The following is a 15549-nucleotide window of genomic DNA, read 5'->3' on the forward strand; positions in this document are numbered from 1 at the left end:
TGCGGTGAAAAGACTCCAGACAGCGAGCCTTTCGACAGATAAAAAAGGAAGATGTGAGGTTTCGCTGAGTTCTGCTGTCGCTCTTTTTGCGGCTCGGCGCGCTGCAAAGTTCTCGACTCTTTGATTTCTTTGTCCCATCCGAGAAATATGGGCGAACGTGTGGTGTCTCCTCGACATTTTGTGAAGTCCCTTCTCTGGCGTTTGCTTGGCTTTCGCGGCCCCCGCATGCAGTCAAATCGAAGAATGACAGGCGGCTCTCTACTTCTCTTGGCGCTCTTCTCTTGCAGTTTTATCTTTCCTTTTCCTGTCTCGTGCTTATCCTCTCCTGCCCTGTTTCCTCTGTCTTTGTCCCCCTCGCCTCTTTATTCTCTCTCGGGTGTCTCTTTCGAGAGTAAAGTTCGTTTTCTACATCTGCGGACTGGCACGGAGGTCTTCTCTCTTTGCCGACTTCTCCCTTCTGCCTTCTTCTCGTTCTCTTCCTCTCTTTGCCCTTTGTGTTGCTGCTTCTCTTCTGTCTCTCATATCCACGATGGTTTTCTCTCGCACAATGCACTCTCCGTTTCCGGACTCCCTGTGTCATTCTCTTTTCCTCGCGTCCAGACGTCCCCCTTTTCTCTCTGGCGATCCCCCGTCTCTTCTTCTTTCAACGCTGTAACTCCGTCTCCTTTTCTGTCCTCTACAACTCCTTTTTTGTCTTCTTCCAGACGCACTTCTCTCTCCGTGTCTTTATCTTCGCCTCTGTCTTCTTCTGTCTCGTCTTTTCTGTCTTCGTCACTATCGCCGTCTCGGTCTCCTTCTCAGCCGTCTCGGTCTCCTTCTCAGCCGTCTTCTTCGGTATCTTCTCGTCAGGCTCTCTCTGTGCTGAGAAGCCACAGCAGCCGACTGTCGCCAACGCATGCAATTGCGGGGCTTGCGTCTCCGGTACGAGTCGCGAAGAATGCTAAAAAGAAGTCGAAAAAACGTTCATCTTCAAGTCCGTCAAAACCCAGGAAGAACTCGAAACAAATAAGAAAACCGAATCCTCATCTGCCGCCTCCGCCTCCCGCAGTCCCGACCGCCCGTCGCTCATCTCCGTCTCCTCTCCGTCCTTCTTCCTCCACTCCTTCTTCTTCCTCTCCTTCTTCTTCCTCTCCTTCTTCTTCCCCTTCTTCTTCGTTTGTGTCTCGGTTGCCGCCACCATGGTTGCTGGCGGCGCTGCGGCGTTCTCCGGCTTCTGCGAAGAACCTGTTTTCAGATCTCGTTCCCTCTGCATGCGCTGCCGCGCCTCTGGGGCTGCCCATCCCCGCTGCGCTGAGCGTGCTGAAGGGGAGCGCCTTGGTGCGTCTGCCTGCGGGGCGTCTGCGGCCTTCGCTGGTCTCAGGCGTCCGCTTTCTCGGCTCGTTTGGGCTCCCGTCTTTACAGAGGAAAACGAGGGAGAAGCGCGAGAGCGCCAGGTGTGACGGCGAGGCCTGGACAGACGTAGGCGAGGCCTGGACAGGCCTAGGCGAGGTCGACGAGGAGCCCGGAAAACCGAGAAACGACGCCACCCGTTGTACCTCCAAGGGTGCAAGCAGTGGTGCATTTGGTAGCCACGGAGACACTTTGTCTCCACACGAAACGAGGCGGGAGAGAAAGGCCGCAAAACGCGCACAGGCGGAACAGTGCGAAGGGACCGAAGGCGATGACGAACGCCCCGAAGGCGTCCAAGTTGTTGACATCCTGCAGCCCTGTCTCTCGGAAGATGAAGAAGAGGAACGAGGAGAAAACGAAAACGGAGAAGGAGAAGGAGAAGGAGAAGGAGGAGAAGGAGAAGAAGGCGAAGAAGCGTCTGCGTCTACGGATTTGACTCGAGTGTCTCTGCGAGCTCGCCTTCTCCAGGAGTTGGCGCTGCCTTCGTTGGGGCTTCCCGAGGTAGCTTTCCTGGGCCGCAGCAACGTGGGCAAGTCCTCGCTGCTGAATGCGCTGTGTCTGTACACCCAGAAGAAGCATCGCGGTCGCACTCGCCTCGAGATGGCGCGCGTCTCTCGACGCCCGGGCAGCACCCGCAGCATCAACTTGTACGAGGCGTTTGGCGGTTGTGCATCGGAGGGGAGTCTCGAGAGAAAGGGAAAGCGCAGCCGAACGCGAAAGTCTACAGGGCACACAACGCGAGACAGACAGCTCCCCAGAAAGCAGCAGGGGAAGCACCCCAGTGGGGTGCCTCTGACGGCGACGGGGAACCGAGGGCTGCTGCTTTTTGCGGACTTGCCTGGCTACGGCTTCACGCAGGGCCTGTCTGGAGAAGAGTCGCAGCAGCTGAGCAAAAACGTGAGGCTGTACGTGGAGAAGAGAAACGAACTTCGCCTCTTCATGATTCTCGTCGACGGACGCCTTGGCCTTCAAGACCACGACGCTGAGATGCTCAGATGGCTCGCGACGCAGAGCGTCCCCACCCTCCTTGTCGTCACCAAAGCAGACTGCCTGGGCGCCAAAGACCTCGAGGTAAGAGGTAGAGAAAGGCGAAACAGACACTCTGTCGGAGAGTCTCTCCAGGTGCGTGCATACCTTTCGGAGGGTAGCAGCGTCGGAGTCTTCCGTCTCGCCAAGAGGGCGCGTTTCTCTCGGATGCTCGCGGCTTCTTCTTTCCCCTCTTTGTGTCCGTTTCTTGCTTCTTCCCCGGCTTCCCCCTCATTCTTCTCCTCGTCCTTCTGGCGTTCTTCTCCACCGCTGCTTTCTCGACTTCTTCCAGTCTTTGCTTCTTCCTGTGCTACTTCCAGTCTTTGCTGCTTCCTCTGTTGCTTGCTCTTTCGCCTGCGTCTTCCACCCACCTCCTTCTGTTTCTTCCAGGAGGCGAACCCCCGATGTTTGGCTTCGTTGCTGTGTGTGTCTCGCTTCCTTTTTTCAGAATCTGTTGAATCAGCTGTCCTTTTATCCGAAGCTGTTTAGTCTCCCGCCAATCCTCAAGCGGCTGCAAGGCACTCGCGGGGAACCAGAAGCTGTGCGGAGATTCAACTTTGTGTCTCCTGCTCTCCTCTCTGCGGCTCGCGTCTCCGATAAAGGAGACGCTGAGACTCCAGAGGGCGATGAGGAGCCTGGGAGCGAACGCCCGAAGGCGAAAGAAGAGAAGCCAGGGAAAGCGGGGCGCACAGCAGAGACAACGGAAGCGAACGGCACGGCCGCGGAGACAGCGTCTTTGCAGGACGAAAGGCTGAAGGAAGCGACGGGTGTGTTAGACGGCGGAGAGACGGCGGCGCCGCAGTCGATGGCAACGGAGAAACGCGTTGGCATCATGCATGGACTGGAAGGAGAAGAAGGACGAAGACTCCGAGAGCGAGAAGAAAGGGAGAAGAGGAAGGACGCGTTGCGGGCACTGCCTGCAATTGATGGATTTCGAGCGCCGGGAAAGCGCGACGTTGACTCTGAAGCCGAAGGGCCGATCCAAGTTCTCCTCACTTCGGCCGCTACAGGCCAAGGCATCGCCGAACTCTGGAGAAAAGTATGCGACGCCTGCAGCGGCGTCCGAACCTCCGATGAAGACAGCACACTCTCAGAAAGAGACGGAGAGCGAGAAGAAGAGAGAGCGCATGAGAGTGGGAAGCTTCTGGATGGCAAGGAAGGGCAGCAGAGGAAGATTCGGAAGAAAGAAACAAAGAAGGAGCCTTTCTGGGGATTCGGGATGTAGCCAGTTTTATCTCTGGCGTCAAAGGGCGAGAAGGCGCGAGACACTCTCGATTGACGTTGTTGAATTGTCGTGCGTCACGACGCCGACTTTGCGTTCTCTTCTTTTTTTCGAGTTTCGTAATTGCCAGTCCTTTTCAGCGTGGGCGCAAGTGCGGGGTGGGCGCGGCAATCGCACGTGTATTTTTTTTTTCAAGTTGTTAACGAGAAGAGACGACGAGGCTTGTCAAGCCAGGAAACGGCGCAACAGGGAAGAAATGGTGTGTGTCGAGAAGAGGAGGGTGGCTGGAAAGCAGAGAGAGCTGTTTGAGAGTTTTACAAAAACGGCGCGGCGACGAGGAAGCGGAGACGAAGAAGGGTGGAACACAGGAGGAGATAAGAAAGGGTGAGTTGATCTCCGTCGTTGTGTTGCTTTAAGGGCATTACAATTGAACAAAGGGAGTCCAGTGGACCGGGAGTGCAGAGAGACAGGCAGTGCTTTGCATCTGGTTTGAAACCAGGTCGGGACATTTTCCTCATTCTGCGAGACAACATTGTTTTTTCTGTCAAGCTTTGGTCACCAAAACACGCACCTGACTCGGTTTCAGTTTCGTCTGACCCTGCTCCCCTGCGAACTGGAACAGAAACGATGAAGCTCGCGAGTGTCTCCCTCCAAGTCGACGCTTTCTACAAGCGAGCGGAGCGCGAAAGGAAGTCCCAAGAGAAACGCACCACCGAAAGAGGGTTCGAGTGTGAGCAAGAGAGAAACTGTACGGAAGATACAAGGTGAAATAGAATGCGAGACAGAGAGAAGGACGGCAGAGAGCGAGAGTGAGTAAGGTGCCCCGTGAGAGTTACGTATGATGGGTAAGAAAGAAAACATGTGAGAAAGAGAAAGAGAAAGTGAAGTGAGAGAGAGGAAGAAGAGCGAGTGTGAGGAAGAAGAGTGAGTGCGAGGAACGCAGCGACCAAGAGAGTGGAAACAAGAGCTCGTTTCCGTTCCTGTATATCTCCCTTACATTGAGACACAACTGGCCGATTCTTGGACCAGGAAGTTCTGATCTTTTTGCACAAACCGGTGAGGAGATTCGACACGCAGGATCCTCTCGCTTTCTTACATGGAGGACCACAGCCGACTCACACGAGAGACAAAGAGCCTCCTCCGCCCTCCTTCTGCATTTCACACTTGTTAAAAGAGGGGTCACGACAGCTCATACGACGAAGTATCCCCCGACACACACGCAGGCGCATGCACCAACGCATAAACCGTCCCTTTAGGAAATCCCAGAGTGCCCATCAGCACTCAGTTGATGCATGCATGGCTCTCCCGCGTTCTTCCCCGCAGGCTGGAAAACGTCCAGATGTTTAGGTTCTCGCTCCAAGGCCGCATGCGTAGTTTCCGCTCTCCGCTGTGTCGAAGTGCGAGACACACAAGGTGCATGCCTTCTTCGCCAGCCGAAAGGCGTCTCCGCATCTTCGCGCGAGGCCGAAGGAGACACGACGTCTCCCAAGCCGCGAGACGAAACGCAGTTGTGCCCTGGAACTCCGCAACTCGCACCATGCGACAGAGCGCTTTCCAGGAAATCCATGCACGCGTCGGAGGCATGCAGTCGGAAGTCGAAGAACGAAAATGAGACGCGAACCCACCAGCGAGCCACGCAAGGCATTTCATATTCCCTGAACCTTTCAATAGTTTCTTCCCTTGGATCTCTTTCCACATTTTCCCTGTAGCCTGTGAGTCCGAGCCTGAGTCCCAGAAGAGAAGACCTCCTCTCGCGAGGAAAAAACGAGCGCATGCACGCATATCAAACTCGAACCTGTTTCGACAGTTCCTTTCTCTTGCCTCTCACTTCCGGAGTTTCCTCGCGACAGTGCGGCATGTCTTTGGCTTTCGCGCTGTCTCGCCCAATCTTGCCGCGCGACACTGTGCCCCTCCCTCCGTCTGACACACATCCGCCTCCTTCCTCAGCAGCAGTTTCTTCCTTTCTCTCTCTTCTCCCTCTCGCTCTTCCTTCTCTGCTTTCTAAGCTCTCTCCTCCCTCTCCCCATGCGCGTTTTGCTTTCCCTCTTACACTGACCGAGCACAATGGGAAGAGCATTTCTCACGACACGACCTCTCTCGCTCTGTCGCGCCTGCCTCAACACCCGATATCCCTCTCTAGACGAACTCTGCATGCGCCTATACTTCTACGTGTACTTCCTAGCTGTAGGTCTACGCATGTATGTTTGAACCCCCATCTGTTTCGGTCGACGTGAAGCTCCCTCATCATGTCCGCTTCACCGCGTGGGTGTGGCGAACGAGTCAGGCCTGAGGTGCAGACCGGATTCTCGGCGACGACGACCGCCCGCGAGGAAGTTTGATGGCACGCAGAGCTTCATCTGACGAGACGCGCCGTGGAACTGAGGGGACCTGAACGGACACCCGGGGTCTCTCGAGCTCGAACAAACTTGAGGAAGCGAGCGACATTTTCGTAGAAGGTTCGTCGACCCAAAAGCTCCAAGTTGTTGTGTCCACCGCCTTCAACCCAGTAGGGAGTTACGCTCAAGGGACAGCGATTGTACAGTTCCTGCAAAGAAGCAAATGCATGCGCATTTGAAACGATCGACGCAGAGGTGTCTCCCTGTAACGAAGAGAGACGGAGAAAGCCAGACGCACGAAGAGAACGATCCAAATAGACACAGCGAAGCCGATGCAGATCTACCGAGATTGGGACATAGATCTGCGGAGGAGGTACATTCGTGAATCGGCAGGTAGAGAGATGAGAAGAGAGACAGAGATCAAGGCATCTCAGTGGGTACTGGCCGGCCCGCGTCGACACTAAGACGAAGGGGCAAAGATCGATCTCGGTAGGTAGACCTCTAATAACGAGGTATCGATCTAGACAGGAAGATACACGTCGGTCTCGACGTACGTTTCCATACGTGGATAGATGCAGATGCAGGCCCAGAGAGATAGACGTCGTAGTTTTCCCAGACGTAGGTCTAGACATGTGAATGAAACGGGATGTATCGATCGACAGAGGAAGCGGCACACAGACGAAACGGGTTTGATTGATCGTGGAAACAGAAGTCCCTTCTTTTCAGCCTGTTTCGTCGACTGAAGCGAAGAAGCCGAGACGAGGTGCCAGCTGCTGAGGGGTTCTGTCTCTCAGCGCACCGCAACCGCCTCCTTACCATGCCATGGTGAACAGGAACAATTTCGTCTTTCGTTCCGTGAATGATGAAGACTGGACAGTCCACTCTCCCGATCTTGTCGATGTTGCAGAACATGTCTCCTGGCAGCGAAAAGCGCGTGTTCAGCCCCACTCGGTGGATGGACGTCAGTCCGCTCTGAAGAATCATCCCCGCCAGACGGTGGCGAGACGCCAAGTGGCAGGAGGCCCCGGTGCCTGAAAGAAGAACGCATGGCAGCACAATATCGAAGAAACTGTGGAAGCAGGTGAACGAAGGAAAACGAATGGGGAGCGAAACGGGTAACGCGTGGTGGATGTTTCCGGAAAAAGCAGGGAAGAATGGGACCGAGAGACTAAGGACGAAACGGAGAGCGAAACGAGGAACAAAGGCAGAAACGCGGAAGGAGAAGAACGAGGAAAAAAGACGAGGAGATGGATACCTCCGCCACCGCGCATAAGACGGTGGGTTGGTGCATACAGGACTTCCTTCGTGCCTGACACAAAAAACAAACACGGGCCTCTTTTCCTACCAAGGGAACGGCCATACACGACGATCGAACTCGCCGGCAAGCCAAGCTGAAGAGTCAGATACTCGAACGCCGCTTCCACTGAGTCATACACTCCCTGCTCTGACGGCTTCCCTGTGCTGTGCCCATATCCTGGAAAGATCAAACGAACAAGAGGCCAACGGAAACGTCGGACAAGAGAGAGGCAGGGAAAAGGAAGAAAGAAAAGAAGAGAGAACAGGAGACAGGGAGGGGAAGAAGGAAGGGTAGAGAGGAAAGGTGAGAAGAGAGAATCACAGACACAACAGAGGTGAGAAGGAAATCGAGGCGAGAGACACAACTGAGAGTCGAAGAAGGGAAAACGGAAAGGAACGGGAGACACACAGACCGAAATCCAGAGACTTGTGAGAAGGAAAAGAGATCGCGTCCCGGAGTACAGACACGGGAGACTGCGCTTGTTCACGAAGGACAAACGGTGGAGAAGGAAAGTTGCTGAGACGGACGGCCGATCGCCGCACTCACAAACACTGGCTGCGCTGCGAAGCAGGAGTGGAACGAGGATACGTAGAGGCTTTGGGTGTTTTCGCTCATCGAGACAAAACGGAGAAAAAGGACAGACAAATGAAGAAGAAGCAAGAGGTCCGGGGAACAGAGGAGCAGAGCAGGTGGCGAGGAAGCGCAAGGAACGAGTCGCTTCGGAAAGAAGCTCCTGAATCCAACAGAAACAGACAATGAGCGTCGAGAAGTACGCGGAGGAATGAAGGAAAAGAGCAAAGAGTTGGACGAGGAGGCAAGGAGCTAAGGACAAGAGTCCAGTCTGGCGGAGGAAAGCGGACAAGACAACTTGTAACAGGTGCAAACCTACCGACATAGTCGTAGACAAAGAAATTGCAGTTCCACAGGCGGGAGACCTCCTTGAAGTACTCGATGACCATGCCGATATCTTCTGCATTTCCGTGACTGAAGATGATGGTGAGGCTTGCCCCTCTGAAGAGCCACACAGCAAGAACTGGGGAAACCGAATATGAGATCTTTCAGACGGTGACGCGTCCTGATGCAGACTCCAGTGGCTCCCGCGTAGTTTGTAGTTGCACTCCAGCGGATGCCATGAGGAAGGCGAGGAGCGAGCGACGTGGATCCCGGAGGGGAGAGACAGAATGCGAGAGTCAGAAGCCAGCAGTGAAGAGGTCAGAACCAGGAGGGAACGACGAGGGCGAAAGACTCCGGAAAAACCCTTACATGTCGATGAAGAATGCCGGAATCCGCTGGCGTCTTCGAGTGGTGAGCCAGATGAAACTCGCGTCGCACTCGTACGTGGGCGGCGATGGCGGCTGGAAAACCATCCGCTTCAGAGCGTTCCCCATCTCGAAAAACACCGAGAAGTTTCGCAGTAGACTAGAGAAAACGATTCATTTCTTCGCGATCCTCTCAGTCTGCGCCTTTCCTCCTCTCAGTGTAGCTGCCTGTCGCGATTCAGCGGTCCGAAACAACCAGTAGAGACTTCTGGGGAAGAATTGCAAGGGGGGAGGGAGGGGCCTAACCAGGAGGAGGGAAGAACGCAGGACCAAGGGGACGAGAAGGGATTTTGAAAGGACGACGAGTAGACGCAAGTCAAGATGATGTTTCGACGGATCGTTCCACCGTGGAAGAGGTTCTTCCGTCAGAAGACGACATCCGGATGGTGCCTCCGAACTCGGCTGATTCAAAGACCGTTGAAATGGAGAAAGGAAAGGTCACTCTTAAAAGAACGTCGCGGGAGCACCTCGCGATCACAGAGGACGTTTCGTAAAGTTGACACCAGTCGCCGAGCTCACTCTTTACAGCACATGGTCACGGGGCAAAAAATCTGTACATGCGGTCGTGTTCCTAGGTTGAATCGGCGAACATCCAGTGTGTTTCACGCCCAGGTGTGACTGTCCAGGACCTGGGGACAATATTGGGAGAACCCCGTTGTGGAGGAATTCAGGAGAGATGCGCCGCTGATATCGTGCGGCCTTCCAGAAGAGACCCAACACGATGCACGGAGGAGGTGCGACTTCAAGCAGACCTAGTCAATCGGGCCAAGAATCTGCGGCAAAACACCCCGCACACGATTCGGGAAGTGAACCTTTTCAGCACACCTTCCCAGTCCGAAAAACGTCACAGGAAAGTCAAGCCAGAGGTCGCTGAGAAGGGTACCAAGTACATAGGCCAGCAGACCATATGGGAAGGCGAGGCCGACAACGCATGCGAGTCTCCGGTACAGCTGCGCTGTGGTAGCTTGAAAACATCTGAGGGGAAAAGCAAAGGAAGGAAGCTGATTTGCCAGTGTGTGTCAGTACGCAAAGCCGCCTACTGCTACAGAGGAGTTCGGGGAGGCGATTGCCGGCGGTGACGCCCGCCACGACTCCGTCCCGCTACGAGAGGATTCGTGAGGGTTTAGGGTGAAATCGGAAGTCAAAACTCAGGCGCTTGGAGATTCCAGACCCCTGCATTTTTATGGAGAGGGAAGAAAACGGAGGCACGCAGCCCCGGAAGAAAACGCGGTCCCCGATTACCGCGGCGACAAGCGGTGACGCGTACTTCTTCTCTCGATGTGGATATAACCAGATGTGCCGAGACAGCGAAGTTTCTACAGATCAGGAGCGAACTTGCCGTAGAAAGACCGCGAATATGGCAGCTACATCCCGAATAGCGAGACGAAGGCACGTGATAACCGCGTTCGAGGACGGCCCACCTACTCTCGACTCTACTCATGCGCGCAGTACAGCAGGAGTTCGCTAGTGCAGACGCGGCCGGCTGGCGGAGAACACCGAGAGTTCCACACCTGCTGAGTCTCCTTCCCGTTTTTTCCTCGCTCGTTGCAGCTGGTCCATCTCCTTGCAGCTAATGTGTCTCCTGGTGAAGGAGGCATTAGTGAAATGCAGTGTGCAGAAGGAAAGGGCGTTTCAGAGCGTCAGTCGTCAACGCTCTCACCGTGCCACCGGGAGGGTGATCAGGACACGGGTTTTCCGCGGTATGAGACCCGTAACACCGGGTCTTGTCCGTATATAGGCTCGGTTGCGGCGGATTCTTTATGACACGCGCTTTTTCACAAAACTGGATACGCGTCGAAAAGGAAAACTGCAGCATCTGTTCGTCCACGCACTTCTTCTCTCGGTGCTAGTGGCTACCTTAAGAGGCGCCGCTCTTTTAGGCTTAACACAGCAGTAGAGTGCCTCTAAAATGGTCCAGCACCAGTGCCTGACCTTTTAACCGTTGATTCTGGTACGACCTCCTTCGACAGCTAGATCTCCTGAGTTGTTATTTCCTTCACGGTTGTCTGAGCTGAAATATGTGACATTCGGCGATGTAGAAGCATGCCGTACCACCGTCCGTGATAGGGTGTTTTTCGGAACTCTGCTCCGTCGATAAAGGCTTGGCATTCCACGTCTTCGGTGCGAAAGTGCCTGGCTGCTCAATTTTCGATTTTGCCGGCCCTGAGGCGCTGTCGGGTGGACTCATGCCGGCGTATTTCGTGCAACGAGGCCTCCACAATAATTACGCAGAGCATGTTTGTCTCATGAGGTCTTCGCCTTCTCAACTGCCTGAGACCAGCTTCTGTGTTCTCTTAGACTCCGTGGCTACTTTGAGCTGCCGACTATAAGGTGACGGGATTCGTCCGAAGATGGTGAGCATCTCGTGGCGGCTGTAGAGGACCAGGGTAACTCTTGGTGCAACGCTGCGATTCTTGTTGGCACCGCTCGAGTGGAAGGACGAAATGGCTCTGACCAGCTCGGAGTTTCTTTCCTGTTTCTATGGGTGTAGGGTATTCAGCGCGAGGGTTCAATGCACGCGCGAACCTTCGTCAACTCTCATATCTGAGCGTTCCCTCCGGTGGTGCAAAAATGGTCTGAGTGTTTCGGCGTTTCTAACGTAGTTGGCACATGGATATTCAGCCTTTGCAACACCGCACAACGGATGCCTCACAGAGACTGTCATGGACAGTTGTGGACGAGGAAATCACTCAAGCACTGACTGGCCAGTTGGTCCTGCAGCGTGTATACCTGATTGAAAAAACGCGGCGAACTCAGTCCTTCATATGGGCGCTGTGTCGTCTGTGGAAAGAGTTCCCCTAGTGCAAGGCCACGCGAAGTTACTCGGTAGCTGCAGGCAACGATGATTAGTTCTCGTGGCCTTCTCACGGGTTCGTGTATCACGTGGTGATGCAAGTCGAGTGCCTCGGTGTTGCTACAGCGAACGGGTATTAGTTGCCTTGTGGCAGTATCTAATATTTTCTCAGCGAAATGACTGGCCGATTACTACTTACGCGATTCCACGTGTGAAATGAAATCATGTGATGTGTTTACAGTCAGAAGTCGAAGAGACATTGAATCGCATTAAGACGCACAAGGGCGTCTGTGGAATTGTAATCGTCAACAGCGATGGCGTACCGATCAGATCCACTCTGGATAGTCAAACTACTGCCCAGTACTCGGCACTGATTTCTCAGTTAGCCGCCAAGGCTCGGTCCGTCGTCAGAGATCTTGACCCGCAGGTGAGCCGTAGTGACACGTAACCCACGCCTGAACTGTTTGAAGCAGCACTACAGACTCGGCTGCCGTTTTTTCCGGTGTTCAAATTCGACTGTATCTTCTCGTGTGGTTTCGGATTGCTGCAGAATGATCTGACGTTTTTGCGGATAAGGTCCAAAAAGCATGAGATTCTGGTTGCACCAGACAAAGATTACGTTCTGATTGTTATCCAAGACCCGAACTCAGAGCAAGGAACGGCAAATTGACTTCTTGCGGAGATCGGTCCACTGTTGGATCGATCCGCTAATAAAAACTTTTTTCCTGTCTGCTTTCGCAACGCGTCCAAGCAACTGTCACCGAACCCTCTTGTTAATTTTTTCTCTGGAAGCAACGATGGTTACTGTCTCACCTCATCTGCGGTCGTCAACTGGGTTCCGCAGAAGCTCATGACTTCCCCCAATACTCGGAAGTGAAGGATCGAGGCGCAAGTAAAATTTGGGATCAATTCCAGACTCAGATATGTTTGCGATGACCTCATGGTTGCTTGAGTTCAAAGGCCCTTCTCTAATGACTAGGATCCGTAGAGTTAGAGTGCTTCTATCCAGTCCATCGCGGCAGTCGACCACAGAGCGCTACATGTCTGATGGCGCCAACTATGTCGCGAGCTGCACGAGAGTGGCGGGCGCGGAATGCAGAAGGCCGAACGAGACGACCGTCTTTGCGTAGACGTCACTGCATGTGACACTACAGAAGAATTACAGGATCAAGTTGCAGGTGCCTGCGGCAACTGTGTTACGGGCTCAACCAAGCGCACAATTAAGTGCACGCCTGGATAGGACACTTTTTGCGCACGATCGCACATTGTCTTTGCCCTTGGAAACAGATGACCTGCGGTTGCTTGACGACCCTTACTAAACCTTCGTGGGTAGCGAGTTTTTACATGGCCGAAAGCCTGCGGGTCAAAGAAGGCAGAGGCAGAAATGGAAGAAAATGGCAAATCTGGTTGTGCAGGACGTAACAAGTGATGGTCCTCTGCAGACGGACGACTACGTCAGCTTCGAGTCAGTGGTTACGTGGTCTGTCCTGTGAATGGTAGAGGCACCCTCAGCGCGAAGCGGATGGGAACACCTTCGGTTGACGACCCCCCTGCCACAGCATGCTCTAATTCCGTTTCTACTGCAGCTGAATAGGCCTTCGCTTGCCCACGAACTGTGTTGCACGCACCGTTGATACCTTCGTTAGTCTTTAAGGTTCACTGCGGAAGCTGTATCAGGAATACGTGCAACGTCTCTTGCATACGATTTTCGAACGGAGGCTCGACCCTCTCAAACGAAGTCGCTTCATTGCTGTGACGCTCAGGTGTACAGACACAATGACACCGCTATGCAACATTAGGGACGGCGCGTTCCACCACAGTCTGATGCTCAGTGTTTGAAAAGAGCTTTACGTGTCAGTAGGCAATCGATCTTCTGTATCTGGGTTGTCCATTTGCAACGCTTTGTAGATTTCTTGTTGCCTGATAGGATATTTGCAACAAAGTAGTACCTACCTTTCAGGTAGACACATTTGCCGAGAGGAGTTAAAATGGGTCGCACGATGAACTGTGTCATAGTTGCCGTAGCCTGCGTGGTTGCCACCACTGGAGTACGAGGTAAGGAGACTTAGAATATGATCAACGAAGGCTCAAATGAAACATTTTGAACATATCAGGGGCCGACGTGCCTGTAGAGGCAATGAATACCCCAACAGAATTCGAGATGAGCGCCCCAGATAGGCAAACAGGAAAGCTTTCCGATTTACCGCCATTTGCTGAGCTGCCACAGCTGGCAGAAATACCAAAGCTCTCCGAACTTCCGAAAATTGCGGACATGCCGAAGTTTTCGGATATGCCCAAGATGGCCGAGATGCCCAAGTTATCAGACATACCCAAGATGGCTGAGATGCCCAAGTTATCAGATATACCCAAGATGGCTGAGATGCCCAAGTTATCAGATATACCCAAGATGGCTGAGATGCCAAAGTTATCAGATATGCCCAGAATGGCTGACATTCCACAGTTTCCAGAGATGCCTAGGATGGTTGACATGCCTCAGTTTCCAGAAATCCCCAGGATGGCTGATACGCCGCAATTTCCGGAGATGCCCAAGATAGCTGACATGCCAAAGTTTCCAGACATGCCAAACGTCACTGAGATGCCAAAGCTTGCAGATTTGCCAAGGCTTGCTGACATGCCCAGTATTGCCGACATGCCCCGGCTCTCAGACATGCCCAGTATTGCAGACATGCCCCGGCTCTCAGACATGCCCAGTATTGCCGACATGCCCCGGCTCTCAGACATGCCCAGTATTGCCGACATGCCCCGGCTCTCAGACATGCCCAGTATTGCCGACATGCCGAAATTCTCTAGTAACGAGTTCATGGCAAAGTTACCATATTCTGGCGATATGGACACCGTCCTTTCCGGACTCAAGGAGTTTTTTACCCCGCTCTCTGACCTAATCAAGCCAGAAGCTGCTTCCCTGACAAGCCTGGTCAAGCCATCTGGAGTTTTCTGAGAACCCTGTTGGCTTGATGAGAAAATGTATATTGACAAATGGCTGTATCTCCATAGTTATAGTGAGAATGTATTGACTTATTCGAGGACTCTATACTGAACCGCGCATACGAGGGAACTGACAGTTGGTGATGTGCGTTTCTGACTTCCCCGATACGCATAAATATGACCGTCTTCTTTCTGCGGTACGAGCTGTTAACGTTGAGGTGGACCGTGTACTGCCGGCCGAAGGATGCTGCAGTCACGTAGTTGTCCTTCAACTTGACTTCTGATTACGCAGTAATTTTGTTGCCTTCGACGGCAAACATAAGCAAACATCTGAACAAAAAGTGTTTGCAAGTGGGTTAGTAGCACAATCAGTGATGGTCACTTGCGGAGTTCACCGACGTTTGCCTTGTGCGTGGCTTCGCTGGAGGATGTGGCTGCGGAGCCAGCGGGCCCGCCACACGAGACGGACTAAGAAACAGATAACACAATAGCAGATTTACTTCCTCCAAATTACATTCATCAGCTGCGTTAGTGAAATTGTAATCTTACATGTGGCAAGATACACAGTGTTACGTCGAGAAAACAAGACAATGACAACGGAGTAGTGTTTTGCAAGCAGGGTGCCCATGGAGACAAGCTGGACACGCTTCCCTGTTACGACCCCGTAAGCGCGAATGACAGACCAGTTACACACCTTTCAGGGAATTTGATACTCCAGTGGTGAATGTTTGGAGGTGCATGTGGGCAGAAAAGAAAGCGTCTGATAGAATATTTTCTTGCACAGCAAGGAGTTTCCTTGGGACCTCCCAAGGCTGGCCGCTCGAAAAGCCGCTGGTCAAAAAACTCGCATGCGGAAATAAACCCTTGCAAGCCCTTTTCGCGCACACCCAAGTTGTATTTTGGATCTCTATCCGAGTTTTGGTGGTTGGCAGAAGCTAGCCTTGCACACGTGCTCACGGGCACTGATCTATGATGAGCAAATGCTGTCTGTGGACGGAGCCTGATTATTTGCTTTCATGTCTTCTGGGTCGAGGAGGCAGTTGTGTTGGGCAGTTCGAAGTCTTCTTGTCTAACGGGACTTTGATGCTGCTTTAACTGTTTGGAACTCGAGCACAGATGACGTACAAACGCCAATGAAGGCAGCTGCTCCGTATGTTTTGCACCGTATAAACGGCCGTGGCTTGCCTGTCGTGTGTTGTTCTCTACGCCAAATGTGAAGA

At 53.3% G+C, this 15549-nt stretch overlaps 5 protein-coding genes across 5 annotated transcripts; 3 read left to right on the forward strand and 2 right to left on the reverse strand.

The window, feature by feature from the left end:
- Window positions 1-147: 147 nt before the first annotated feature.
- On the forward strand, window positions 148-4201 carry TGME49_262510 (GTP-binding protein engB, putative; the record flags this gene model as incomplete). Its single annotated transcript, XM_002365312.2, has 2 exons — window positions 148-2460; window positions 2864-4201. The coding sequence occupies 2 exons, from the start codon at window positions 148-150 to the stop codon at window positions 3638-3640; spliced, it is 3090 nt and encodes a 1029-aa protein (XP_002365353.2). The 3' UTR covers window positions 3641-4201.
- A 422-nt stretch (window positions 4202-4623) lies between these two features.
- On the reverse strand, window positions 4624-5628 carry TGME49_262500 (hypothetical protein). Its single transcript, XM_002365311.1, has one exon. The coding sequence runs from the start codon at window positions 5409-5411 to the stop codon at window positions 4890-4892; it is 522 nt and encodes a 173-aa protein (XP_002365352.1). The 5' UTR covers window positions 5412-5628; the 3' UTR covers window positions 4624-4889.
- A 91-nt stretch (window positions 5629-5719) lies between these two features.
- On the reverse strand, window positions 5720-9352 carry TGME49_262490 (alpha/beta hydrolase, putative). Its single transcript, XM_002365310.1, has 5 exons — window positions 8534-9352; window positions 8160-8281; window positions 7319-7447; window positions 6790-7004; window positions 5720-6182 (listed from the first exon to the last, which is right to left on the reverse strand). Exons 1-5 carry the CDS (start codon window positions 8656-8658, stop codon window positions 5991-5993), a joined length of 783 nt encoding a protein of 260 aa, XP_002365351.1. The 5' UTR covers window positions 8659-9352; the 3' UTR covers window positions 5720-5990.
- Window positions 9353-10368: 1016 nt separating this feature from the next.
- On the forward strand, window positions 10369-12179 carry TGME49_262480 (dynein light chain roadblock-type 2, putative). The gene is made up of 3 exons (XM_018781286.1): window positions 10369-10943; window positions 11625-11810; window positions 11865-12179. Exons 1-3 carry the CDS (start codon window positions 10941-10943, stop codon window positions 12051-12053), a joined length of 378 nt encoding a protein of 125 aa, XP_018637121.1. The 5' UTR covers window positions 10369-10940; the 3' UTR covers window positions 12054-12179.
- Window positions 12180-13209: 1030 nt separating this feature from the next.
- TGME49_262470 (C protein immunoglobulin-A-binding beta antigen, putative) lies at window positions 13210-14342 on the forward strand (the record flags this gene model as incomplete). Its single annotated transcript, XM_002365308.1, has 2 exons — window positions 13210-13438; window positions 13498-14342. The coding sequence occupies exons 1-2, from the start codon at window positions 13372-13374 to the stop codon at window positions 14340-14342; spliced, it is 912 nt and encodes a 303-aa protein (XP_002365349.1). The 5' UTR covers window positions 13210-13371.
- Between the last annotated feature and the right edge of the window lie 1207 nt (window positions 14343-15549).

Source organism: Toxoplasma gondii, chromosome VIIb, assembly GCF_000006565.2.
Source record: "Toxoplasma gondii ME49 chromosome VIIb, whole genome shotgun sequence".
In the NCBI taxonomy this organism is placed as follows: Eukaryota; Apicomplexa; class Conoidasida; order Eucoccidiorida; family Sarcocystidae; genus Toxoplasma; species Toxoplasma gondii.

Coding starts and splice junctions, on each gene's coding strand:
- TGME49_262500 (XM_002365311.1), bottom strand. CDS start 5,411: ATGCGCTCGTTTTTTCCTCGCGAGAGGAGGTCTTCTCTTCTGGGACTC.
- TGME49_262490 (XM_002365310.1), bottom strand. CDS start 8,658: ATGGGGAACGCTCTGAAGCGGATGGTTTTCCAGCCGCCATCGCCGCCC. Junction 7,448..8,159: donor CTTTGTCTACGACTATGTCG/GTAGGTTTGCAC, acceptor TGATCTTTCCAG/GATATGGGCACAGCACAGGG. Junction 6,183..6,789: donor TTCCTGTTCACCATGGCATG/GTAAGGAGGCGG, acceptor GCTTCTTTGCAG/GAACTGTACAATCGCTGTCC.
- TGME49_262480 (XM_018781286.1), top strand. Junction 11,811..11,864: donor TCAGAGATCTTGACCCGCAG/GTGAGCCGTAGT, acceptor GCAGCACTACAG/ACTCGGCTGCCGTTTTTTCC.